The sequence below is a fragment of the Diabrotica virgifera genome, chromosome 1, assembly GCF_917563875.1.
Source record: "Diabrotica virgifera virgifera chromosome 1, PGI_DIABVI_V3a".
Classification (NCBI taxonomy): Eukaryota; Metazoa; Arthropoda; class Insecta; order Coleoptera; family Chrysomelidae; genus Diabrotica; species Diabrotica virgifera.
In genome coordinates, this window is record NC_065443.1 from 200,801,212 (window position 1) to 200,828,631 (window position 27,420).

Consider the following 27,420-nt stretch of genomic DNA (forward strand, 5'->3'; position numbering starts at 1 on the left):
ATCATGTATCAGGAGAATAAAAATGACTGGAAGTCGACCGTATCTTCACAGTTTAGTGCTGGCTGCAATGCCGCTTCCTCCGCGCCGAGTTGCCAAGCGCAACATACTTTTTCCTATTAGTAACCAACTTTATTTAAAATATTACAGATATGCAAGTTTTGGTAAGTTTCCCATTCCCAATAATTGAAAATGTTAAATGTTATTAAATTTATTTGTTTTTTGAGATAGGCAACACTGTGCACCATTTAATTTATTCAGAATATTTTTTGGAATATTTACCCTCTGTTAAAATGTTATCCAGGTCATATAAAAAATAAATACAATGTTTTGAAACATCACAAGTTTTGATAATTATTATAATATATCTTTTTTCTATGGATGCTAAACAATGTGCAACTTCTCTCACTACTTACATACATTCAAAACGAACAATTTCTCAGGCAGTGAGAAAAGTCGGCCATTGCAGTGAGAAATATTTTTTCTCACGGGTTCACCGCCGGTTTACACATATGAGCGCCATTTCCATGGTAACATGCACAATACAAACACAATTATTTTTGTCAAACAAAATGTGTTAACACTTGTCAAAACTTATCAAAAATTACCTTTTATAAGAATGTTCAACTGTGAATTATAATGTTAAATAAATAAAGTATATAAATATTAAGAATATTAAATACCTATGTGCATATATGTATTTTATTTCAATTTAGGCATGTAATAAGCACCTAAATTATTTAATTTTGAAGTTTTAACTCTTGACAAAAACGCATCCATAGAAAATGTACAGTGTACTACAACACAAGAGAAAATGACATATTTCTCTCTCGCTTGATTTGCGGCACTCGCCTCATGCCTCGGCTCGTGCCAACATACAATATACTATTTTTTTCTTCCAGAGATCTCCATAGATAATATTTTTTTTCTACGACCGTTTAATAATATGCTCATTATTCGCTATTTTTTTATAGATAATAGCACCCATTACTGTACCCGTGAGTAATAATTCATTACTCACGGGCTGAAGTTACTCACGGGTCATTACTCACGGGCTGAAGTTAGATTCAAGTGGCGCATGCCACTTTTAATATTAATCGTATATAAACTTCAAATAAAATTACTTAAACTTGTTTATTTAATACAATAATTATTGTAATTTATACCAATAATTAACTTCGAAAAATTTTAAAAGGAATTTATAACTGTAACAATGTCAGTATATTTTTTACGTTTATATCTTGTTTACTAAAAATTTTGACGTTTATCATTTAATTTAGTGACAGTGACATTAGCGCATTTTGTTTATGTTAATTGGAATTTATAACTAATATTGTGTTTGTTAACACAACACACCACAAATCATCAAGACCACAAATGATGTATCAGGAGAATAGAAATGACATAAAGTCGACAGTTTCTTCGACAGCACAACTATAATAAAGTCAGTATATTTATAGAGGGTATTTCCACGTCAAAATTCCGCTTAAATATTTTTGTATAGAGCAGATAGATTGCAAGGGGCAGCTTGGTATTTCCAGATCAAAAATTACCTTTAATTTCGAGGGGATTTAAAATAAGTTGAAAGAAGGAATACAATACATAATGTGGTCACACAATCAATTCCGATTTTGATGTTGATAATATTGAATTTCATAAGTTGTGGTTTATTACACCAAAAACTAATAAACTATAATATGACACAAGAAATACAGTGGAACCTCGATTATCCGTCTCTCCATTAACCGTCACCTCTGTTAACCGTCAGGGTCCGAGCGTAAGTTGTATTGAGTACATAAGAAAAAATCTGAGTCATCAATTCATTTTTTTGCATTGCGATAAGCCAAACGAAATTCGCTGAAATGTACAATGCGGTAAAACCATAAAATGAAGTTATGGCTGAATCAACTGTTTTGTTTTCGTTGCCTAAAGATGACATAAATGAATGGTTAAGTAATGTGTGATGAGGACGCAAACGGCTATCGATTGCTGACAGTTGATGAAATCGTTGACATGGCAAAACAGAGGCTGACGAAATAGGTTCAGAAGCTGACACAAACTAGGAATTTGACGGTGGCGATGTCGATGATGCTTGCGATCGATTCAGCCCTTGCAAAATGTGAAGCATCAGTAAAGCAAACAAAGATTTCAGTTCCTCTTATATTATCAAACAAAACATACAAATAAAATTTGAGAGTTGTATTATCAATTTTTAACTTTTTTTATCTGTTAACCGTCTTTTCGATTATCCGTCATACCCTTGGTCCGGTGCCCTGACGGATAATCGAGGTTCTACTGTACATAGTTTCAAAATAAGTTTATTAAGTTTGATATGTTTTTAATAACAAATAGTATAGTTGTTTATATAGTAAACAAGCTATAATTCATTGCAATACTACAATGCAACAAATTTGTACGTCAACAATATAAATAGCAGAAGATTCTTATTCTTAGGTTTACATGGAAATTTCAGCTTTCAAACATATAAACTCACCTTGATCAACATTCGAATGTTGGTTTGGACTGTCTTCTATTGAAGGAAATAAACTTGGTACTGCGTTTTTACATAACCTGTTCCGAGTTTCATTTGAAAACATAGTATTTTCAAAATGCACACTGCATAATCTGTTCAAATTTAAGTTTGTTTTCTTGTTTATCAAATCTTCTCTCTGGCACAACATTGCCCAATTTCGTGCTCTGAAAATAAATTTTTACTTACTATTTAGACAACACTAAATTTTCCGGCTATTATTAACTTTCATAAATATTATAATATAATATGCAGATGAATGCAGAAAAAACACAATATTTATGCCTAGGTGAAGATTCAACTGATATGATATTGGACAATAATCAGAAAATGTGTATAAATATAACTAAGTATTTGGGAATTAATTTCAACAAAGAAGATACGGACGGTGCAGAAATTAAGAGCAGAATACATAAAGAAAGAACGATAATTAGAGATATAATTAAATCATTGAACGGAGTTTTGTGGAGTACCGAGATAGGGAAACAAAGAAAAATGAGAATATACAACACCATGATTAAGAGCACATTGGTATACGGATCCGAAACATGGAGAATAAAGGAACACCAAAAAAGTAAAATAGAAGCTACCGAGATGGATGCTCTAGGAAGAGCAAGTAAAACATCGAGATTGGACCGGGTTAGAAATGAGTAAGTAAAGCGAAGAATGAATTTACAGGAAACGGTCATAGATGCATTGAAAAGAAACAATTAACGTGGTACGGACATGTTCAGAGAATGGGGGAGGATAGACTGCCAAAGAAAAAATTATGAAATGGATACCTACAGACAACAGGAAAAGAATAAGGCCAAGAACGACGTGGATACAAGGAGTAAGACTATCAATGAGTGTACGAGGATTAGAAGATAAAAACTACAATGATAAAAGATATTGGCAACAAGGCATGGGACAACGTCGGAGGACGTTTTGAACCCGAATTTATATATAATATGTCGTAGGCAAATATGAAATGCAGGCATTCTTGCAAAAGCCTAGTTATTTTCGTAATGACTAGGCAGTTTGTATAACGTTTTCATTTTTACAAAATGACTTCACACTTTTAGGCATTTGCAAAACCACCGGCAACGTGAACGTTTTTACAATATAATTTTGTCAAACGGTAATTTTATTTTGAAACTGTGTTGCAATTTAGATTATGTTTACAAAATTTATTAAATTTAAATAATTAATGCTATGAAATTATTACACCCAGTGATTCTAGACCTTTATTTTCTAATAAGGAACAAATATTATTATAAAAATATTAACTTAATTAATTAAGGAACTTAATTAAATATTTTGGACTTAAACCATTATTTCACTGAACTTACTGGAAAAGCTATACGACAAGTTCATTGCACTAATTTGCAAAAATGATAAAATAAAATTATAAAACAATAACAAAAATAAACAACATAACCTTAACTAAAATATATGATCTGTGACTAAATTGCAACACTGTTTCAAAATTAAATTATCCTTTCCGGCAGTTTTGCAAATGCCTAAAAGTGTGTGAAGTCATTTCGTAAAAATGAAAACATATAAACTAACTAGTCATTATAAAAATGACTAGGCTTTTGCAAGTATGCCTGCATTTCATACTTGCCTACGACATATATACAGGGTGTCTGCGTAACTTGGAACCATATGGGAAACTTTTTTAATATCAATTTTACGAAAAAAAGCTATTCTTTATAAAATGCTCTGCATAGCCTAAAACCTAAGACGCAATCATCAGATATCAAATTTTATTAACAGTTGTCAAAAAATATGAATTTCGCTCAAGAGTAAAGTCTTTATATTTCAAAATATCGAAAATTGTCATTGAGAAAAGTTGTTTGTAATTAAAAATTATGTTGTAATCTGCATTTACACTCCTCTAAGGCAAGCCGCACACCAACGAAACATGAAACGAAAAACATGAAACATGAAACGTAAAATACGTTTCATGAAAATTAAACACGGCTAAACAAATCTTGAAGTCCGCCTACCAATGAAACGAGTGTGATTCATGCTCATAACACATTTTTATTTTCGGAAAGTTTCATAAATGGCCGGACGTCTATTTGTTTAGCAGTGTTTTATTTCCATGAAACGTGATTTACGTTTCATGTTTCTTTAATGTGCGGCCTGCCTAAGTGAAAAATTTTTTTTGAAAATTTTCCTCAAATCACGGACCCTCAACGTCACTTTATTTATGATAGCTCCGTTATTATTGATTTAACGAAAAAAATGTATTCTTCATAAAACGTTCTGCATAGTCTAACAACTAAGATAAAATTATAGGATATTAAATTTTGTCAATTTTATACGAGGTATGTCAAAAAATATGAATTTCGCTGAAGAGTAAAGTACCTTTATTTTTCACAATATTAAAATTTGTTATTATAAAAAGTTGTTCAGAATTAAAAACTATGTTTTAATACGCAATTGCATTCTTCTAGTTGAAATATTGTGAACTATAAAGGTACTTTACTCTTGAGCGAAATTCATATTTTTTGACATACCTCGTATAAAATTTAAAAAAATTGATATCTTATGATTGCATCTTAGTTTTTTGACTATTCAGAATTTTTTATAAAGAATAACTTTTTTTCGCAAAATTAATAATTACGGAGTTATCATAAAATAAAAAGGATGTTCAGTATCCGTAATTTGATGAAAATTTTAATTTTTTTTTAATTAAAAGAGTGTAGATGCATATTATAACATAATTTTTAATTACAAACAACTTTTCTCAATAACAATTTTAGATATTGTGAAATATAAAGGCACATTACTCTTGAGCGAAATTCATATTTTTGGACACACCTCGTATATTATTGATAAAATTTGATATCTGATTACTGCATCTTAGGTTTTAGACTATGCAGAGCACTTTATGAAGAATAACTTTTTTTCGTAAAATTGATATTAAAAAAGTTTCCCATATGGTTCCAAGTTACCCAGACACCCTGTATAAACATAGAATATAATATATGAAAAAATCGGACACCTTGGATATTAAAGCACCCTATGTAACGCACAGCTGAATGTGGCTGAAGTTTTATGTTTGTGCGTCACAGTGTTGCCATGCTGCTTTCTATATATTTCTTTCATAATTTCAATCAATGTTAAATGTACCTACAAGAATAATAGAATAATAACGTTTACTTCTCCGTCATTATACTAGGTATAATGACAAATGAGGTGTCAAATTAAAGCTTATAATCCAAGGATAGTACTAAAGGTGAGAAATTAGACCTAGGTTGTCTGTCCCTGTCCGTCTGTCTGTCTGACCGCGAATATAACTCCTCCGTCACTATAGCAGGTAGAATGACAAATGAGATGTCAAATGAAAGCTTATAATCCAAGGATAGTACTAAAGGTGAGAAATTTGACATAGGCTATATGTCCGTCTGTCCGTCCGACCGCGAATATAACTCATCCGTCACTATACCAGGTAGAATGACAAATGAGGTGTCAAATGAAAGCTTATAATCCAAGGATAGTACTAAAGGTGGGAAATTAGATCTAGGTTGTCTGTCCGTCTGTCTGTCTGTCCGCGAATATAACTCCTCCGTCACTATATTAGGTAGAATGACAAATGAGGTGGCAAATGAAAGCTTATAATACAAGGATGTTACTAAAAATGAGAAATTTGACATAGGCTGTGTGTCCGTCCTACCGCGAATATAACTCATCGTCACTATACCAGGTAGAATGACAAATGAGGTGTCAAATGAAAGCTTATAATCCAAGGATAGTAGTAAAGGTGAGAAATTAGACCTAGGTTGTCTGTCCGTCTGTCTGTCTGTCCGCGAATATAACTCCTCCGTCACTATACCAGGTAGAATGACAAATGAGGTGTCAAATGAAAGCTTATAATACAAGGATGGTACTAAAAATGAGAAATTTGACATAGGCTGTCTGTCCGTCTGTCCGTCCGACTGCGAATATAACTCATCGTCACTATACCAGGTAGAATGACAAATGAGGTGTCAAATGAAAGTTTATAATCCAAGGATAGTACTAAAGGTGGGAAATTAGATCTAGGTTTTCTGTCCGTCTGTCTGGCTGACCGCAAATATAACTCCTCCGTCACTATACCTGTAGAGTGACAAATGAGGTGTCAAATGAAAGCTTATAATCCAAGGATAGTACTAAAGGTGGCAAATTAGATCTAGGTTGTCTGTCTGACCGCAAATATAACTCCTCCGTCACTATACCAGGTAGAATGACAAATGAGGTGTCAAATGAAAGCTTATAATCCAAGGATGGTACTAAAGGTGAGAAATTTGACAGGCTGTCTGTCCGCCTGTCCGTCCGACCGCGAATATAACTCATCCGTCACTATACCAGGTAGAATGACAAATGAGGTGTCAAATGAAAGCTTATAATCCAAGCACAGTAATAAAGGTTAGAAATTTGACCTAGGCTGTCCAGTCCGTCTGTCCGTCCAACCGCTAATCCTCCTTCGTCTTTATACCAGGCAGAATGACAAATGAGGTGTTAAATGAAAGCTTATAATCCGATGGTACTGTAGGTGATAAAAATTTGACCTAGGCTGTCTGTCCGTCCAACCGCGGATATAACACCTCCGTCATTATACCAGGTAGAATCACAAATGAGGTGTCAAATGAAAGCTTATAATCCAAGGATGGTATTACAAAAGGTGGAAATTTGACCTAGGACTTCCGGTTTTAGAAATGCGACCAGAAGTACTGTTTTAAAGTGACTGGAATATTACAATACTGGAATATATCATTCGACGCGCCTTCACAAGACGAAAATAAATATATACTTTCGCTTTAATGACCGTCTGTCCGTCCGCGAATACAACTTCCTTCGTTATTAATACAGATAGAATGACAAATGAGGCGTCGAATGAATGCTTACAACCCAAGGTTGGTATTAAAGATGAGAAATTTGACATCGGACTTCCGGTTTTAGAGTCGCAACCGTAAGTACTGTTTTAAAGTCACCGAAATTGTATAAGCGGTATATCATTCGACGTGCCCTAGCAAGATGTAAAATTTTGTTTTTTATATCATTTCCCGTTAAAAAGTTCTAACCAGAAGTGCCATTATAATCGCAGAAATAGTACATGTAACACATCAATCGAATCGTATTGAAAGTTGAGTTTGAATCTTTAGTTCCGGTTTTGTAGTCATTTCTGTTTAAGCAATGATGACCAAAGTTTAGTAAATATGACTCAAAATTAGTAAAATCGTAAATCAATCGACGCAAAGTTGCACTTTGATATGAATAATTAATTATTAATATTAATTAGTAGTAAATATACCTTGTATACATATTAGGCTATTGATTATGTACTATAGAAAGGAACTACAACGTTAACGGGGTTTTATTACTTCATATGGTCAATGAATCTCTATATATGAAAAAACCGCGGAGTGCTACCGTTTAAAAGGGTGCGTTTTTGAGAAATGGGTGAATTAGTCCATGGGCACAGGTTACATTAGGGTGAGTTCTATGCACTTTTGGTACAAACACGTCTACATAAAAATTGTACCTGGTTAAATTTCCTATCTAAATATAACTTTTTAAAGTCAAAGATACTTTTTTTTACAAAAATATATTCAAAAGAAAAAGCCCAAAGAAACCCAAAGGAAAGAAATTTTGTTTTTTGTCCCATAACTTTTGTCCACGGGGATATAGGTATAGACATTGCTTCACAGAAAAAAAACTTACATATTTTCTCTTTAAAATGATGCTTAGTAGAGGTCGTTGGGATTTACAATTTTCGCAATATGATTTTTCAAAGTTCGCCACTCACAGCAATTTTGGGCAATTTTCCTTGTTATTTCGCAAATATTTTTCTGTAACTTTTTCTACGCAACTTTAGGCATATGCAATGGTACATGTAAGAGGAATAGAAATCAATTACCTTTAAAATGTTCTACTGTATAATGTTGTACGACTTCTTTTAAAGAGGTTATCTTTTTCAAGATTTTATACTTTTAACAAGTTTTTATATCTTTTACGATTATCTTTTAAATTTCCCATTATAACTTTTTTTCTTCTACATTTAGGTATATATTATATAATAAAAAAGAAAGCTTATTCTGTTTACTTTAAAATGGTGTATTATAAAAATTCTAGGATTATTTTTGAATAAGATATGCTTTTTCAAAATGTAATAAGTACTTGCAACGATTTTTGATTTTAGGATTATTTTTTAAATTTCTCCTTATAACTTTTTTATGTGATTGTGTATTATGATTGAATCTTATTTTTTATAGGTAATACTTTGGATCCACTTGACTCGGCCGGGCAAACTTCAAAATATGGATTAATTCCAATATTTACTGTCAAAGCTCCTGCACCACAAGCTTTGCTTGAAAAAATAGCATGTAAATGTACCAAAGGATGTACAAAAAACTGCGGTTGTAGGAAGATAGGAATTAGTTTTTCAATATTCTGCAAAGGGTGCATGTGCATGGGTACTAATTGTGGGACTCTAAGATAACTGAGGTGTCAGAGGAAGATATTGAAGCTAATGCTAACGAAGAGATGGACTTTGATTTTGAAATTTTTTAAATGTCAACGTTTAAATAATTTTAACTAAAGTGATGTTTTCTAAGACTAATGTTTATGTAATTTTTGTAAAAGAAATAATTTTAAATAATACAGGTAAAAAAATATCAAAGAATCACTCGGTTTCCATTATTTAAATATAGATGATACACCATTTTAAAGAACAGAAAGTAAGCCCTCTTTATTCAGCAATATAAAGTATATTCATGTACAAGAAAAAACTTCATTAAGTTGGAGGATCCGAGAAGTTAGCCACATTAGATTTTCATAGAACGTTGAATTGAAGTTTGACAGTGTTGCCATGTGATTATAATGTATATAATGTATAGTATGTTGCACGCTTCAAATATACAGAAAAAACTTCGAAAACTACCTTTTTGCATTATTCTATGGATTTTGATATTTTTTAATTTATGTAAAACACGAACGAATAAATATTTGTTGTTTGTTTTGATATTAATTGTAGTTAATTACTAGACATTTTTTTGTGGCAATTGCCCTGATAGATTACTGGAGAGATTTGGCAATAGAGTCAGAACGTTTAAATTTGCGTTTGCCAGATTGCACAGATGTTCCTCAGATATACATTTTATAACTTTCTTTTTATTATATTTCTTTTTATTATTTTATTATTTAGAATGAATGTACCTGAATACTGAAATGCTCTTATTATTTTTCCTAATAGTACTGTGGACTTGTATATCTGTATTTTCAGTTGCATATATTCTGGAGCCTGTTATGCACAGCTTTTTAATATTTCTATGGACTTGTATATCTGTGTTTTCAGTTGCATATATTCTGGAGTCTGTTATTATTTACATTAAATATTTCTGTCTTTGTTGGAATTTTTTTGATGGCGTTTCGAGTTCAGGTGAAAAGATGCTATGTAATAATGTTACTAGATAATCTGTAGGTAATTATTGTATTGACGACCTTATTATTTATGCAAATCTTATTTTTATAAAGATAATAATAAACTAAAAGTGTATAGTAAAATCTTAAAACAGCAGAATTTTACTTATTTTGCACTTTATTTTACAAATTTTATTTTCATATAGATTATAATAAACAAAAAATATATACAGTAGGAAAAATGAAAGAATACCCATGAACGAACATATAAAACACGCTGTATTTTCCTGTCACCGTGTCACACAAAAAATTGGCCAGCGCAAGTACATGTAACAATTATTGTTACATGTATTTCCACTGGACACTTTTCTTTGTGACACGGTGACAGAAAAATACAGCGTGTTTTATATGTTCGTTCATGGGTATTCTTTCATTTTTCCGACTGTACCTAGTAAAATCTTACAGCAGCAGAATTTTACTTATTTTACATTTTTTAACTTTATTATTGATACTAAAATCTTGTTATTTCGACATAATTAGAGAAATTTAAAATTATTTCTCGTTATTTTATCTACACAGTTAATGTTTTCTATGTTAATAAATAAATTAATAAAAATATATCACATGCTCTCTTCCGATTTATTCTAAGAACACATTGCAACACTGTCAGGCCTTCATTTCCTTATATCTGTAGCTAACTTCTCGGACCCTCCAATTTAATGTTGCCCAAAGTTATAATGAGAAATTTAAAAAATAATCCTAAAATCAAAAATCGTTGCAAGTACTTATTACATTTTGAAAAATAATATCTTATTCAAAAATAATCCTCGAATTTTTTGTAATACAAAATTTTAAAGTAAACAAAATAAGCTTTTTTTATTATATAATATAATATATACCTAAATGTAGAAGAAAAAAAGATAATGAGAAATTTCAAAAATAATCGTAAAAAATGTAAAAAATAATATTTTTTTTATATGAGGTATTATATATTATATAATATAATATAATATTATATTATATATACTATATATATAATATAATATTATATAATACACAATATATCATATAATAATATAATTTTATTTTTATATTATATTATAAAAAATCGTTAAAAGTATAAAACTTTGAAAAACCATAATCTCTTTAAAAAAAAGTCGTACAACGTTAGACAGTAGACCATTTTAAAGCTAATTGATTTCTATTTCTATTACGTGTACCATTTCATATACCTAAAGTTACGTGGAAAAAAGTTACAGAACAATATTTGCGAAATTACAAGGAAAATTGCCAAAAATTGCTGTGAGTGGCGAACTTTGAAAAATCATATTTCGAAAACTATAAATCCTAATTACCTCTACTACACAACATTTTAAAGAAGAAATATGTAGATTTTTTTTCTGTAAAGCAATGTCTATACCTATATCCTCGTGGACAAAAGTTATGGGACAAAAAACAAAATTTCTTTCTTTTGGGTTTCTTTGTGCTTTTTCTTTTGAATATATTTTTGTAAAAAAAAGTATCATTGACTTTAAAAAGCGATATTTACATAGGAAATTTAACCAGGAACAATTTTTATGTAGGTATGTTTATACCAAAAGTGCATAGAACTCACCCTAATGTAACCTGTGCCCAGGGACTAATTCACCCATTTCTCAAAAATGCACCCCTCTAAAAGGTAGCACTCCGCGGTTTTTTCATATATAGATGTCCATTGACCATATGAAATAATAAAACCCCGTTAACGTTGTAGTTCCTTTTAGCTATCTTATTTTGAATATAATCAATAGCCTATATGTATTAACGGTATTATTTATATTATTTTAAATTGCGCATGCGATTTTCTGATAATTTATCACTGACCAAGGATGGAATGAAAAATTGGAAGTAATTTTTTCATGGAGCTAGTGCGAAAAAGTTGCGTTTTGATATTGAATAAAACTATTCTTTTTATTTCAAAATGCTCTTGCACCGATTGTTTTCATCAGCTGATTTTAGTATCTTTTATTATTCTGACCTCTTTCGTTCCACCTTAGGACGGACTAAAGTTCTGGGAACGCACTTATAGTACGATCAAATTTAAAAAAGGGATATTTTTGGGAAAAGTTGTATGAATAAATAATTTTGTTCGAATACATTTCCTTTTCATTTAAACTATTTCTTATACTTAATGCTTAAAATTAACGTGTTTACTTTCAATATCCATACTTTTAGGTTTCTTTAACATTACATACGTAAATTACTTTATTTTTAGCCGATTTGAATTTGGTATTATGTAGTACGAATCCAATTCCAGGAAAATGTTAAGTTGCAATAGTCTCTCATTATTTAGTTTTAACTCATATTTATATCATTAGATCATGACAGTTATTCACACTGGAGTGTATTTCCGGAATTGGTGTAGGTATTTGGGTACTCGTTTAGTACTTTAGACTGAAATAAATTTTGTATATATATTTTTGTGATTTATTTATTTTGCCTTTAGTTACAAATAAAAATCTAGGATTGAAGTTACTAAATATTATTATTTTAAGCCACAATTAGTGTCGCTATTTTTCTACAAGAACTTAATCTTGGTTCTTCTTTTCGTATAGACATGACTGAATAGTTTTTTTTCAATGTGCCTCCAGTATGTTATCGATTTCGTGGTCTTCCCACTGATCATCTTCCAATTGGGAATTATCTCTTGACGTCCTTACTACTCTATTTGTTGTCATTCTGCTTATGTGGTCATTCCATTCTACTCTTCTGTTTCGTATCCAGTTATTAATGTTCTCCACTTCGAATCTCCGTCATATCTACTTCTACCTGTCTCGTAGTGTGTTACCATTCTTTGTCCTCTCTGTGTCAGGTTGTGTTTCTGCCGCGTATGTCATAATTCGGAGTGAGACAATGGGAAATAGTGGCACAGGACTGACAAACACGGAAGGCAATAGTTGTAAGTCCATCGATGATGATGACGTCATTATTGGTCTGATGACTGTTTTGTAAATTCTGCCTTTCATTTCTTGTCTGATATTTTTATTTCTCCATATTGTGTCATTCAGGTAACCTGCGGCTCTGTTTGCTCCATTGTCTACTTGTTCTTTCACTTTTGTTTTGCGCTTTCCGTATTGTGATGCCTAGATATTAAAGTACGTTCTTAAATTTAAAGTTCGTTCAATATTCTGTCTTCTACTGGAGATTTTCTATTCTTTTAAATTTCTTAATGCTTCCTTTACCACTCCCTCCTCGATGTTTATTTCTTCGTTTGTCGTAACTTCAGGTGTTGGTGGTTCATTTCAGTCGCCTTTAGCAAATAGAGATCGAAAACAGTCTGCCCTTGTTTCCTTCTGACTGTGTTTCATTCTCTTGGTTCATTCTAATTCATTCCTTTCACCCCTCCTCTCGTTTTAGGAAGTTGGAAATTCACTTTAAAATATTCTTGGAAAAATTGGTTGGAAAAATATTCTCATTGACTTTGCTTCATATGGTGCAACTGTGACGATGGGAACCAATTATTCTGGCGTGACTCTTAAAAATTTATATTTCTTCACTGTTCTATATATAATCGTTGCTGTTATATGATGCATATATGCCATATGCTATTGTTACTATTTATGTGCCTCCTATATTCGGTGATAATTTTAATGTCTCTTGTTTATTGTAGCCCAATTTAGGTCCTTGAACCTCCTAAGTAGAGCTTCAGTGAAAATACGCCAACAAGTTCTATCTTGCACTAGGCCGGCACTTCATTCTTAGATTTTTCTTGACCTCTTATCTCATCCATTATGGATCTTCTCTAAGTTTGTGCTGGGCGAACCCTTTTTCCTTGGGGATTCTACTCTAGGGCATTCTTTGCAATACTGGAGCTTTTAATACTGGATCCAACCCCACTTTCTGGACTTATATTTCATTTTCTACCCTCTTTTATTAGGTCAGGTGTAGCAGATGTTCGTTTCTGATATTAGCCTATTATCAAACATATTAGTTTTATTTACGATTATTTATAATCAACACTTCAAATTTTAATTTTTTCAAGACACTATTTACAAATTATTATACTTATTATGTCTATGGTTACGTAGCAGCAGAGTCGAGCGCGGTTAGATTTGCATGGGTGACCGCTTCGGAACCGCGTGGCTCTGGAACTAACACCTCATGGTGTTGCTGTATTATTTTTATTATTATTATTTTAAGTAGTAGTATTAAAATTGGTGTAATATTTACATAAAATGAAAATAAACTCTTTAAAATATATTTATTTCGTCGAAATAATATATAAAAGAAGTATACATTTTTACGTGCGTACAAAGTACTCACACTCTTTATTTTTCTTTTAGAGGAAGCGACTTACCTAGTTCTTCCCTGTTTTACTGTTTTATTTTATTAATTTTTATAATATAAATTATAAACACGGTTTTAGATATTAATTTAACTTAATGTAATAGTTACCGAGATATTCTATTTATTTATAAGCCAAAAAATGTTTATAACTTAAAAATTTATTAATTTATTATAAACTTATTAATTTTAGAGCTCTTGTGTAAATACTAATGAAAATTTTCGAGAAAGGAATTCGGGATTAAAATATCTCTGTGCATAATTAAATCACTGTGAATTTTAATGGTTGTTTTTGGTTTAAAATTAAAATCTTCGGAATTACAGAGCAATAATTAAAAAAAAGCAAGATTTCGGAGCGCTAATTTGTTAATAAAAAAAATAGCACACTTTTTGCGGACGTTGCAAACCGATATTACTAATATATCCAATCTTAAAATTTGATTCCAGTAATAAAGTATCTGCTAAAAAACTTTTATCTTTTCTCCTAATTTGCTCAGACTATTAGGTATACGAAAGCAGGGATTGCTGACTCTGCATATGGTCAACAGATGACAATTTCTAAAAAATCTTTTTCCGAATAAAGGGTTTTATCTTAGGATAAAGCCGTACTACAAGCGTTTATAGCCGACGCCAGCCGTAACTGTATGCGATCGAATGGAGTATTATGTATTAATTTATGGATATACTTAAAACATATAATTTTATCTAAAATACATCAAAATCTAAATAACTTTGTGATAAAGAAATATGACATCAACTATTAGTTTAATCTTAAACTTCGTTTTTATTTTCATCTTTGATATTTTATATTAGTGTATGTATGTTTCTAAAACGAGATTATAATTAGTTTCTTTTGCAAAAAAATGTTTTAATAAAAAATCAAATCCACAAAAACGTAAAATTTCTAGTTCTTTTTTAAATATCCACAAAACGAAACATACTAGATAGATACATACAACCATATACATATACCAAAAGAAAGTTTGTAATAAATATAACCTATTTACTACCAAATGAAATACTAATATACCTACAGGGTGTTCCATTTAAAAAAATGAGAACAGTTTGTATTTGGTTCGCAGATGTAGGAACAAGGAGAGGTTGACAGCATAGGAGTAAAGGACGTGGTGGTCGTATGAGTGAGAGAGACGGAAGCTGATGAGTGATGGCGAGCGACTGAGAATCAGGCAAAAGAAGGACATCGGGGAAAGTTATGCTCTAATAAGCGATTCCACCCCGATGACCTAGTATGAGAGGGGTGGGGTTTAGCTGGACCCGGCCACATCGGAGTTACGGAGGGCAGGGAGGTTCGACTTAGGGCCAAACTGGTCGACGTGACACTGATGAGGTTTTAGCTCAGGAACCCAGCACTGTCGGAAATGTTTACCTCCGACGTCTGTCTGCAGATTCCCCGCCTAGTGATGAAAAAAACAAAAAAAAATTCACTTTTAGTTTACTTTCAGGTAGTGTATTCTTTTATTTATCTTAATTTATTATAATCATTCATCTGTTTGATTTATCTATGTATCTACTTTTTTATAACACTTTAAATTATCTTAGATTTAAACGGATTTTTACAGTTTATCTTCATTGATCTTTCTTATTTATCACTTGATCTTTTTCTTATAGCAATTTTAAGGTAACTTTGATTTAAAGGTCATAAATCTTTGGATTATAAGCTTTCATTTGACACCTCATTTATGATTCTGCCTGGTATAATGACGGAGGTGTTAAATTCGCGGTTGAACGGACAGACAGCCTAGGTCAAATTTATCACCTACAGTACCGTCCTTGGATTATAAGCTTTCATTTAACACCTCATTTGTCATTCTGCCTGGTATAATGACGAAAGAGTTATATTCGCGGTTGGACGGACAGACGGACAGGACAGCCTAGGTCAAACTTCTCAGCTTTTTACTATGCTTGGATTATAAGCTTTCATTTGACACCTCATTTGTCCTTCTACCTGATCTAGTGACGGAGCAGTTATATTCGCGGTCGGACGGACAGGCGGACAGACATCCTATGTCAAACTTCTCATCTTTAGTACCATCCTTGGATTATAAGCTTTCATTTGACACCTCATTTGTCATTATACCTGGTACAGTGACGGAGGACTTATATTCGCGGTCAGACGGAGCAGTTATATTCGCGGTCAGACGGACAGACGGACAGACCGCCTAGGTCAAATTTCTCACCTTTAGTACCATCTTTGGATTATAAGCTTTCATTTGACACCTCATTTGTCATTCTACCTGTTATAGTGACGGAGGAGTTATATTCGCAGTCGGGCGGACAGCAGGACAGACAGCCTATGTCAAACTTCTCACCTTTAGTACTATCCCTGCATTATAAGCTTTCATTTGACACCTCATTTGTTGTTCTACCTGGTATAGTGACGAAGGAATCATATACGCGGTCGGACAGACAGACGGACAGACAGCCTAGGTTTAATTTCTCACCTTTAGTACCATCTTTGGATTATAAGCTTTCATTTGACACCTCATTTGTCATTCTACCTGTTATAGTGACGGAGGAGTTATATTCGCGGTCGGACGGACAGCAGGACAGACAGCCTATATCAAACTTCTCACCTTTAGTACCATCCTTGGATTATAAGCTTTCATTTGACACCTCATTTGTTGTTCTACCTGGTATAGTGACGAAGGAATCATATACGCGGTCGGACATACAGACGGACAGACAGCCTAGGTTAAATTTCTCACCTTTAGTACCATCCTTGGATAAGCTTTCATTTGACACCTCATTTGTCATTCTACCTGGTATAATGACGGAGGAGTTGAGTTTGCAAACAGACAGACAAGACGGACGGACAGGCAGACGGACGTGGACAATTCAATTCACATTTTTTGAAAATTGGTGAAAACAACAACATAATAAACTTTACTTAATTGGTGTTTCAAAACTACTTACTTTTAACACATTACACAATATTACAAGGTTTCTAGCAAGTTAAACGTCACAATGATTTAAAATAATCAAGTAAAAACCTATATATACATAACATATTAGAACATACCTAAAATACACAAAAATGATATGTACATTTCACACACAAATATAATATCACAAAAAATTGTAACGTGATAGTATGAAAAAATAGAGGATACGGCAACGGTGTTAAATGTGACGGTCGGATCCAATCTACACAGTTAGAAAATATTTCCTCTTTGTAAACATAATTATTGTATCTAAAGTTTTTAAAAAACTGCAGGTAACATTGTACTATTTTCAATAATAATTGATGCTATTCTGTTAAGGTGGTTAATATTTATATATACGGATATACGTACCTATCAGCTTCCTTGGGAAATCGGAAAAAACTGTAATTACAATTTTTTGAATTGTTCTTGCACATTTTCGCTGAACACCGACTAATACCACTTGGAATTTTACTCATGTCCAACTTCACAATACTAATAATTATTCACAAAACTAACTCAGTTTAAGCAAAATACGGCACTGTTAACCCGTACGTTTCTACGCGACTATTAGCAATGGAAGACTGGTTCTCGAGGTCGGGCTAGCGACTAAAAAATATGCGCAGTCGCCATGGAAATATGCGCAGTCGCCATGGAAATATGCGCAGTCGCCATGGAAATATGCGCAGTCGCCATGCGCGTTGAAAGATTTTACTTCCAATTTTTCGGAGAGTGGTTCTACTGTCCCTCTATATTACTGTGATGCTGTTTCTAAAAACATAAACAAAAACACCAACAAACCACGAATCGTCAAGACTACAAATCATGTATCAGGGGAATAGAAATGACATGAAGTCGACAGTTTCTTCCACAGCACAACAAACGTGCTGTTTGTAAACATAGAAACAAACACCAACGAACCACCACAAATCGTCAAGACGACAAATCATGTATCAGGAGAATAGAAATGACAGGAAGTCGGGGGTTTCTTCACAACAACTTCAATATAATTTGGTCTAAGAGCTCAACGTTTTCGAGAAAGTATTTTAAGACAGCTTCTTTAATATACAGTGATGAGCGCACTAATAACCGGCAAAATAGCTCAAAATATAGATAATAGATAAGTAACATAATAGTTTGCGAAACAAAAAGAGATGAAACTAGTGGAGGTGGAAATTATTGTTATAAACGTATTAATTAACATTACATTTCATTTTTGCCCACCTTTAGACGTCCGTGACAGGAGTATTTTATAAAAATTCTACTATCATATTGACACATTGACAGTTGTCATATTCCTCTGATACGTATAAAGGTGGGAAACTAACGATAATTTCCACCTCCACTAATTTCATCTCTTTTTGTTTCGCAATGTATTTAGACCAGTAAGGATCTGTTTTTAGGTGGATGTGAGAGGTGGCATTCAGATTTTTGCGGATAAAGTTAGGTGATAACTTCGTTAATAATAATTGATTTATGCTCCTTCTCAAATATGCCCGAAACATTAATAAAAAAAATAAAATATTTAAAAATTTCGTTTTTTTTCTACTTTTTTTGCTTATAACTTTAAAACGATTCATTTTGGAACAAAGTCGTATAGGAATAAAATATAGTATATTAAGTATGGAGAACGGTAAGGGTTTTATACCGATAGAAGACAATTGTTTGAAGGAGGAGCGGCGCGACGACTCCAATTATTGTCTGAGATCGGTTACCCTTAACGTTCGACATGCTTATAACGTTTTTTGCACGATTGATACCATTATAAATTATAAAATTACACATTTTCGTCATATTGACTAGTTTCATTCATTTTATCAAGATAGATACTTTGGTTGTTAGGTAGTAACTAGGGTGCATAAGAACAATGGAGAATTGAGTTTTTATTTAGTTGTCAATAATTTTAAGTACAATTTTGATTATTATAAATTAAAATATGAGCGAAAGTGAATTTGAAGAAATTGAACGGGCTTGGGAAGAAGGGTGTTCCGCAATTATTCCCGAAAAATCCAAAATCCGTTATCAAAATACCTACCAAAGTTTTAAAAAATGGTGCGAAGGCAAGAATTTAAGAATCGAAGAAAAGACTCTATTGGCATATTTCGTTCAAAGACATATGCAGTTGAAAGCTCCTGGAAGCCTCTGGGCAGAATATTCAATGATTAAATCCACCGTTTTTCTTTATGATGGCATTGACATTTCCAAGTTTTCAACTTTTATACCATACCAACTTTTTTACCATAAGTTTCAATATTAATAAATAATTCGTTAGTTTTCTTTATTCTTTCAAAAAATAAATAAAAAAAAAATTAAGAGATTTTTTAACTCGACGGTAAGTGAATTATGTACTTACCGTCGAGTTGGATTACTTACCGTCGAGTTGCTAGTAAATGTCACCTACTGACGTAAAATCTGTCACGGTAAACAGTCAAAAATGATCAATCGTGCAAAAAAGATAATTAAATTTTATATCAGATGCGATTGGTTAAAAATGTCTTAATTTATCACCCTTGCTGCAAAATAGCAATAAATATAAAATAAAGGGGCAAAACAAGCCTGTCCTTATTCAATGATTTTCCATCACTTAGGTTACACTTGGAACCTTCCTAATTCGCTTAGAAAATTTTTGTGATGTGCTAAAACCGTACACCAAATTTCATTAAAATTGACTTACTAGATTATGAATAATAATTTTGCAATGTAAACTTTTTTTAAAAAATTAAAATTTTTAAAAATCTTGCACAGCAAAATCTAGAACATGCAAAGATTTGACAATTTTTTTACATATAAAGAAGCACTCCACCTATCTAATGCACTTTACAGAATTGAAATCGGTTTGTTTAAGCAGCCTCAGTAATGTTTTAAAGTTATAAATAATTTCTTGGCTTATAAACAAATTAGTCCTGTGGCCAGGAGGGGGTGTCGGAGGACGTTTTGAACCCGAATTTATACAGTGGAACTTGCTTATAGCGTCATTGAAGGGTCCAGTAAAAAAATGACGATATATCAGAGTGACGTTATAAAGGAGATAGAGAAAAATGAAAGTAGTATTACTTCCTTTTAGTACAACTTGCCATATTAAAAAATAAAAAGCTAATTACCAAATTAAAATCTAAAATCAAAACGAACCGAACACAATTTCACGATAGCAAAAATTTCTTAAACCGACTGTTCTGAAACAGAAAATTTGACTGTTAGTGTAAAGGCACATTTAAATCAAAGCGAACACGAACGAACGAACGAATTCGTTCGTTAACTTTATTGTATTTGTACAGCGAATCGAGCACGACCGAACGAATTCGTTCGCATTCGCACATGTTCCAACCGATGTCGGTAAGTGAGCGAATCATCAAAGGAAATCGTTTTTCAATGTGGACAGTGGATAGACGGTAGCGAACGAATTCGTTTAGAAGTACTGATTTAATTTATTTACAAACATTAGTTTGAGAGGGTTGTTTATTGTGTAGTTGTGAAAACATAATTTTGCAATATGGAATATGCCTATGAAACCCAAAATCGAAGCTATATAAAATAATAAACAGAAAAACTGATGCTTGTTTTAACATTTCTATAGGAATGGGTTATGATGTCTCTGAACTTCTTCTTCTTCTTAAAGTTCCCTCTCCTATCGGAGGTTGGATATCATAATGGCTATGGTCACTTTGTTGGCTGCTGCTCTGAATAGTTGTAATGAACTACAGTTAAACCATTCTCTAAGGTTCCTCAGCCAGGAGATGCGTCTTCTTCCTATGCCTCTTCTTCCTTGGATCCTTCCTTGCATAATAATTCTCAGCAACTCATATTTTTCTCCTCTGGTAATGTGACCCAAATATTCCAGTTTTCTAGTTTTTATACTTTTCATAATTTCTAACTCCTTATTTAAACGTCGTAGCACTTCAACATTGGTAATCCTTTGAACCCACTGAATTTTCAATATTCTTGTGTAACACCACATTTCGAACGCTTCTATTCTTCTTATGTGTTGTCTCTTCAATGTCCAAGCTTCCATTCCGTATAGCAATATAGAAAATATGTAGCATCTTAGAGCCCTCAATCTGAGAGGCAACTGAAGGTCTTTGTTTGTAAGCAGTGTCTTCATTTTTATAAATGCTTGCCTTGCAGTTTCAATTCGGACTTTAATTTCTTTGCTTTGGTCATTTTTGTCATCAACCCAGCTTCCCAGATATTTGTATGTCTTAACTTTTTCTATTTGGGTTTGCTCTATCATTAACCTTTCATTTCCATGTTCTGTTTTTGAGACAATCATAAATTTAGTTTTTTTCTTGTTTATTTTTAGTCCGTATCGAATGCAATAATCGTTAATTCTATTTAGCAATTCTTGTAGTGATTCCAGGGTGTCTGCCATTATAACGGTGTCATCAGCGAATCTTATGTTATTTACTATTGTTCCGTTTATAGAGATTCCATCACTTAGCTCCGCTATCGCTTCCTGAAATATGGCTTCACTGTACAGGTTAAACAGTAGCGGCGACAGAACACAACCCTGTCTTACTCCTCTCTTTATATCAATATTCTCGGACTCCTGTTCTTCTATCTTTATATTGGCCTTTTGATTCCAATACAGATTGATGATAATTCGTAAATCTCGTCTGTCTATATCTCTGTTTTTCAATAATTCTATTAGTTTTTCATGTCGGACCCTGTCGAACGCTTTTTCGAAGTCGATGAAACAGGAGTAAATATCCAGGTTCATATCTAAGCATCTTTGAGAGAGGACATTAAACGCAAACAATGCCTCTCTTGTTCCAAGTCCTTTGCGGAACCCAAATTGGGTATCATCCATATCATATTCTAGCTTTCTGTATAATCTTCCATGAATCACCTTTAGAAATATTTTGAGGGTATGGCTTATTAGTGATATTGTCCTGTAGTCCGAACAATCTTTGGCGTATTTTGTTTTTGGTATTGTTACAAAGGTGGACACCAACCATTTCTGAGGGATTTTTCCGGTTTTATATACTTCATTAAACAGATCCAGTAGTACCGGTAGAGTTTCATCGTCTAGACATTTCAGTAATTCCGCAGGTATTTCGTCTGGACCTACAGTTTTTCCGTTTTTTGCGTTTCGTATTGCTTGTTCGATTTCCTCCATTATAATCTCTGGTCCCGTTTCGCTGTCGATTTCTTCCGGTTCTTGTCTATTATCCTCAAACAGATCTGTTATGTATGTCTTCCACTTTTTTAATTTCTCTTTGACTTCTATAATAATTTTTCCATTTATATCTTTAAGAAGGCCATCTCTCTTTTTTCGCTGTGCATTTGTGAACTGATGCTTGTTTTAACATTTCTATAGGAATGGGTTATGATGTCTCTGAACTAAAAAAATGAATTAGCTTCTGGCATCATTTAGACGAGAAAGACAAAAAGAGGTTTCGAAGTGGTTTGCTTTTAAAAGCCTAATGTCTTTATTGGATAAATTTCAACCCAGAAACACTAATGAGGTAACCAAATCAAATTAATTGCTAAAATTAATTAAAAGCAAATTTATTTTGATACACCAATTTTACAATTTATTATTTGAACATAATATAGTCATAATATCAAGAGCAAGTAACTTTTTCGAGGAAGAATTTTAAGAAAGCTGGTTCTTTATTATGTTATTTTCTAAGCTCCCTCAAACAGAGTATAATACCTGCTACCTGCTATTTTTGTAAGCTATTATTGTATTAAAATTTACCCAGCAAGAAACACGAAAATAAACTTGAACACAATGTGTGACTGGCCCATCTTAAAAACATCTGCGGGCAATATGCACTCCCGATCATCAACGAATGCGAACGTTCGCTTCAATGTAAATGGCCCTACTTTGTAGCGAACGAATGACCAAGCGAACACCTACGAATTCGTTCCTTCGTTCGTTCGTTCGTGTTCGCTTTGATTTAAATGCGCCTTTAGGATTTTACTAGTCACTGAGAAATCATAGAACTGTCAAGGCCACGTAACTGTACACAGGAGGGATAATAATAATACCAATTGGGCCTTGTTATGCAAAAAGCAACCAACCCACATTTTTGAGGAAAACAAGATAATGTCACATATCGATTTAAAAATGTGTATTCTACATTGTGTAAAAAGCAACCAAGCCATTCTAAATATTAAACCATGAAAAATACTACTCCAAATTATTTCTGTTTAATAATAGTTCACTTAAGATTTCGCATAAGACAACCAACCCACTTGGATTGTTTGTGTGTATCACTGGACTGAACATATTATTACATTGCACTATCGAAAAGTACCAGCCAAGTGGGTTGATATTGTTATGCCGATTACGTTTCCTGGAATGTTGCATCTTTTTGTTTTTACATGTAGGTACTGACCAATATTAGTTCGTGCTTAAATATTAAAATATTTGTTGTGTTATATCTATTATATTATGAAGAAATCTTTGAATCTTTAATGCGAAAAATATGTTTAAATCAAGAACTGTTAAAATAATTAAAGCGGCTCGCGAAATTGCAGAAAATGGTAAGTTTCAGGATTAAGGCTATGTTTATCTTACTTTTTAAATATTATGGTTTGTTGTTTTGACTGATTATCGCATATTTTTTATTTGTATTGATATTATGTTTAATAGGAGAAATTCTACTGTATGGTATTATTGAGTTGACTGAAATTATTCGGGATTATTCATGGATTTTGTGGGTTGTTTGGATTTTGCAGATTGCATTTTATTAGATATATTTCCAACAGCAAAAAGAAACCAACCCTCAATATGGCTATTTTTTTTGTAAAAATTTATTAGGATAATTTTGATACTACTCTGATAAAATTGCTCTAAAATTAAACTATTGATTAGTGAAGTTATCGTTTAAAAAAATACGACGGAAAATTAAATATTTAGAAAAACATAAAAAGTTAATTTTCTCTTAATTTACAAATTGAGGGTTGGTTGCTTTTTGTTTAACTTGGCCCAATTATTGGTCTTTCTCACATTCTTAGAAGGAACAATGACGCAAAGCCGGAAATGCATTGCACTTTATTCTTCATAAAATAAAAAAAGGACAACCTACTGTAAAATTTTATGACGCTATAGACAAGGGTTACGTTATTTTTAGCCGATAAAATCGATTTTTTAATAATATTAATAATGTTATCGAATAGTGTTTGGCCGGACCTATTAAAAATTGACGTAACTACCGAGGCCGTAATATCCAAGTTCCACTGTATATAAACATATAATATATATCAAAAAATCTTTAGAATAATTATATCTTTGTAAACATAATTATTGTATCTGAAGTATTTAAACAACTGCACGTAACATTTTACTATTTCCAATAATAATATAATTAATGCTATTCTAAAGGTGGTTAAATAAGCAAATTCAAAATTATATACGTACCTATCAGCATCCTTGGGAAATCGGAAAAAACTGTAGTTACAATTTTTTGAATTGTTCTTGCACATTTTTACTAAACACCGACTAATAACCACTTGGAATTTTACTCATGTTCAACTTCACAATATGTAGTAATAATTATTCACAAAACTAACTCAGTTTAAGCAAAATATACGTTTCTACGCGACTATTAGGAATGGAAGACTGGTTCTCGAGGTCGAGCCAGCGACTAGGAAATATGCGCAATCGCCATGCGCGTTGAAAGATTTTACCAGTGATGTGGGAGAGAGGGGATATGACATAAGAGATGCTTTTGTGTTTACTAAATGGGACCACTTGATTTGACACTTGTGGGGAAGACAATATGGCGGCGGGCAGGTTTTTTTATGTTATACATGGAATATATGTTATTAATTAATTATTAAAATTATTAATTATATATATATATATATATATATATATATATATATATATATATATATATATTGTTATATTTCTATGTGATATGAAAATTAAAATTTGATAATTATAAACAGAATTCAATTTAATATAAAATATTTTCAATTTTCTCAACCACGGGCATATAAATTTAGAACAACCTGTATACAACAAATTGTTATATTTAATTTTAAGAAGTGATTAAATAAGACTCAAGTGAAATCGTTAAAAGGTCATTAAAATTTGTATATAGTAGAAAGTAATTTTAGAATGGGAATTAACTATTTTCTTTGAAATCCATTAAGCATATTTAGAAAGTTTAAAAATTGGTTTTGAGGAATACTGCGAATGAGAGTTGGTGGTGGAATTTTGGTTTGTGAATCTGGAAGGGATATTTAGAAAGTAGGGGAATGAATGACAAATAGAGATCAGAATGTTTTGAGCTGTCGAGAAGTGAAGTCGAGTAGTAGACGGTAGTGTACGGAGAGTGAGAAAGCCTGTGTAGTTCCGTGAGTGTGAAGTATCTATCGTAGAACGAGAGGTAGGCCAGGTTGAGAGTAAAAGAACCTCCTTGAGCCAAGAGTTCCCGGTAGCTGATTGCAGTTTCGAAAAAGGTAGAACACAGCATCACGACAGAAGCAGGAAACGAGAGCTATACGAGCTAGTTTCAGAGGAGAACATTACTGGAAGCCAGGACGAGGTTTGGATTGCAGCCAAGGATAGCAGGAAACGGGTCTTGTGTGAAGACATTCTCAGTGCACCAGAAAAAGGTCAGTCTCATTTGTTTGGACATGAATGTATGGGTTTTTCGTAGTAAATACCACATTTAAAATTGAAGAAACATAATCAATAATATCAGAAAAGCTTCATCAAACTTAAATAGAATTGTTGCTAATAAATCATAATAGTTAAATGTTAATAAAAACTTTCAATTGGAAATCAAAAGAAAATAAGATTCCCATGTGTAAATGTTATGTTTAAGAAAAATAAGATATAGCAAATATTAAGCAGTGATTGCCATTTAAATAAAATAAACAATATTTTGATTACAATTGTAACCCATATGTGTTATTATTTTACTCTTTTCTTTCCTATCCCGATTAGGAACCATTAAGAAATACTTAGAAGCCACGTATGTAAGTAATTAATTTTATAAAAAGCCCTGAGATTGAAAACATATTGATATGTGATCTGGTAAATTAATTAGATTATTATTAATGCATTGATTAAATTAAATGACATATAAAAATATTATCTCATATCAATAATCAAGATCACAACAACTGTCGTCCAACGTGGAAAGCATTGTTAAGTATTTCTAGTGGCAAATTTGAAGGATAGAAAGAGTAAAGCCGGTATTTGAAAATTTATATGCCTGTGGTAAAAAGTGAGATACTTACATTTGATAACATAAAAATTTAGATCTCTTTAGGTACAAATTTTACATAACTGATTTAATATTTTATTTTTACGATATTTACATTTGATATATTTATTGACAATTTATAATATTTGGGTGAGAAAAAGTCGTCTTGGTAACATACTAGTAAAATTTCATATTTGGCGGGGACAGTACTTCTTGAAAACAAATGTCTGTGACAAGAAGCCAAAGCAAAGACAACAAAAAACAAAAAGAACATTCAAATCAAGAGAATAATTCAGACCAAGAAGATATTTTAGACACGACAATCATGGCATCAGAACAGCAAGAATTATCAGGAATAGATAAATTATTACAAATGATGCAACTCCAGTCACAAAGAATAGAACAAAAAATGGATAAAAATCAGGAAGAAACATCAAAGAAAATGGATAAAGTGGATCAAAAAATGGATGAATCACAACAAAAAATGGATCAAAAAATGGAGGAAACACAACGAAAAATGGATGAAACACAACAAAAATTGGATCAAAAAATGGATGAAACACAACAGAAAATGGATGAAACACAACAAAAAATGGATGAAACACAACAAAAATTGGATAAAAAAATGGATGAAACACAACAAAAAATGAAACAAGCAATAGAAGAGAACAACAAGAAAATGGAGGAACGCATAGAAAAGGAAGTAAAAGGATGTTTAACAACAATGAAAAACGAGATGAAAGAACAAGAAATGAAAATTCAAAATAAAATAAAGGAGATAACGAATTGCCAGAAAAAAGAAATGGAAAGTTTGGAAAACAAGTTGCAAAACGCTATTCAAGCAGACATAGAAGAAGTGGAAAGAAAGATTGCGGAAATCAATACCCAACAAAATGTCGGAGAAAGAAGAGAAATGGTTATACATAGCACAGATGACGTGAAGATAAGGTTTGGCGGGGATGTAAGAAGATTACACCCAGTGCCGTTCATAAATAGCCTGAAAAAGAAAATACAGCACATCGGAAATTTCGAAACAGCAAAAGAAACTATCAGAAACCATCTCAAATAT

The 27,420-nt window shown here is 32.2% G+C and overlaps 1 protein-coding gene across 2 annotated transcripts in view; it reads right to left on the reverse strand.

The window, feature by feature from the left end:
* Positions 1-24,735, reverse strand: part of LOC114332422 (52 kDa repressor of the inhibitor of the protein kinase-like) — a 106,376-nt gene extending 81,641 nt beyond the window's left edge. The window contains exons 1-2 of one of the 2 annotated variants that reach the window (XM_050641895.1): positions 24,551-24,735; positions 2,492-2,694 (exon numbers count right to left, since the gene is read on the reverse strand). In XM_050641895.1, coding sequence (XP_050497852.1) covers positions 2,492-2,694; positions 24,551-24,615 — 268 coding nt within the window. In that variant the 5' untranslated portion in view covers positions 24,616-24,735. Of the gene's footprint in view, positions 1-2,491; positions 2,695-17,556; positions 17,762-24,550 lie in introns of those variants that run through there. The other variant, XM_050641894.1, reaches the window with a different exon arrangement.
* Between the last annotated feature and the right edge of the window lie 2,685 nt (positions 24,736-27,420).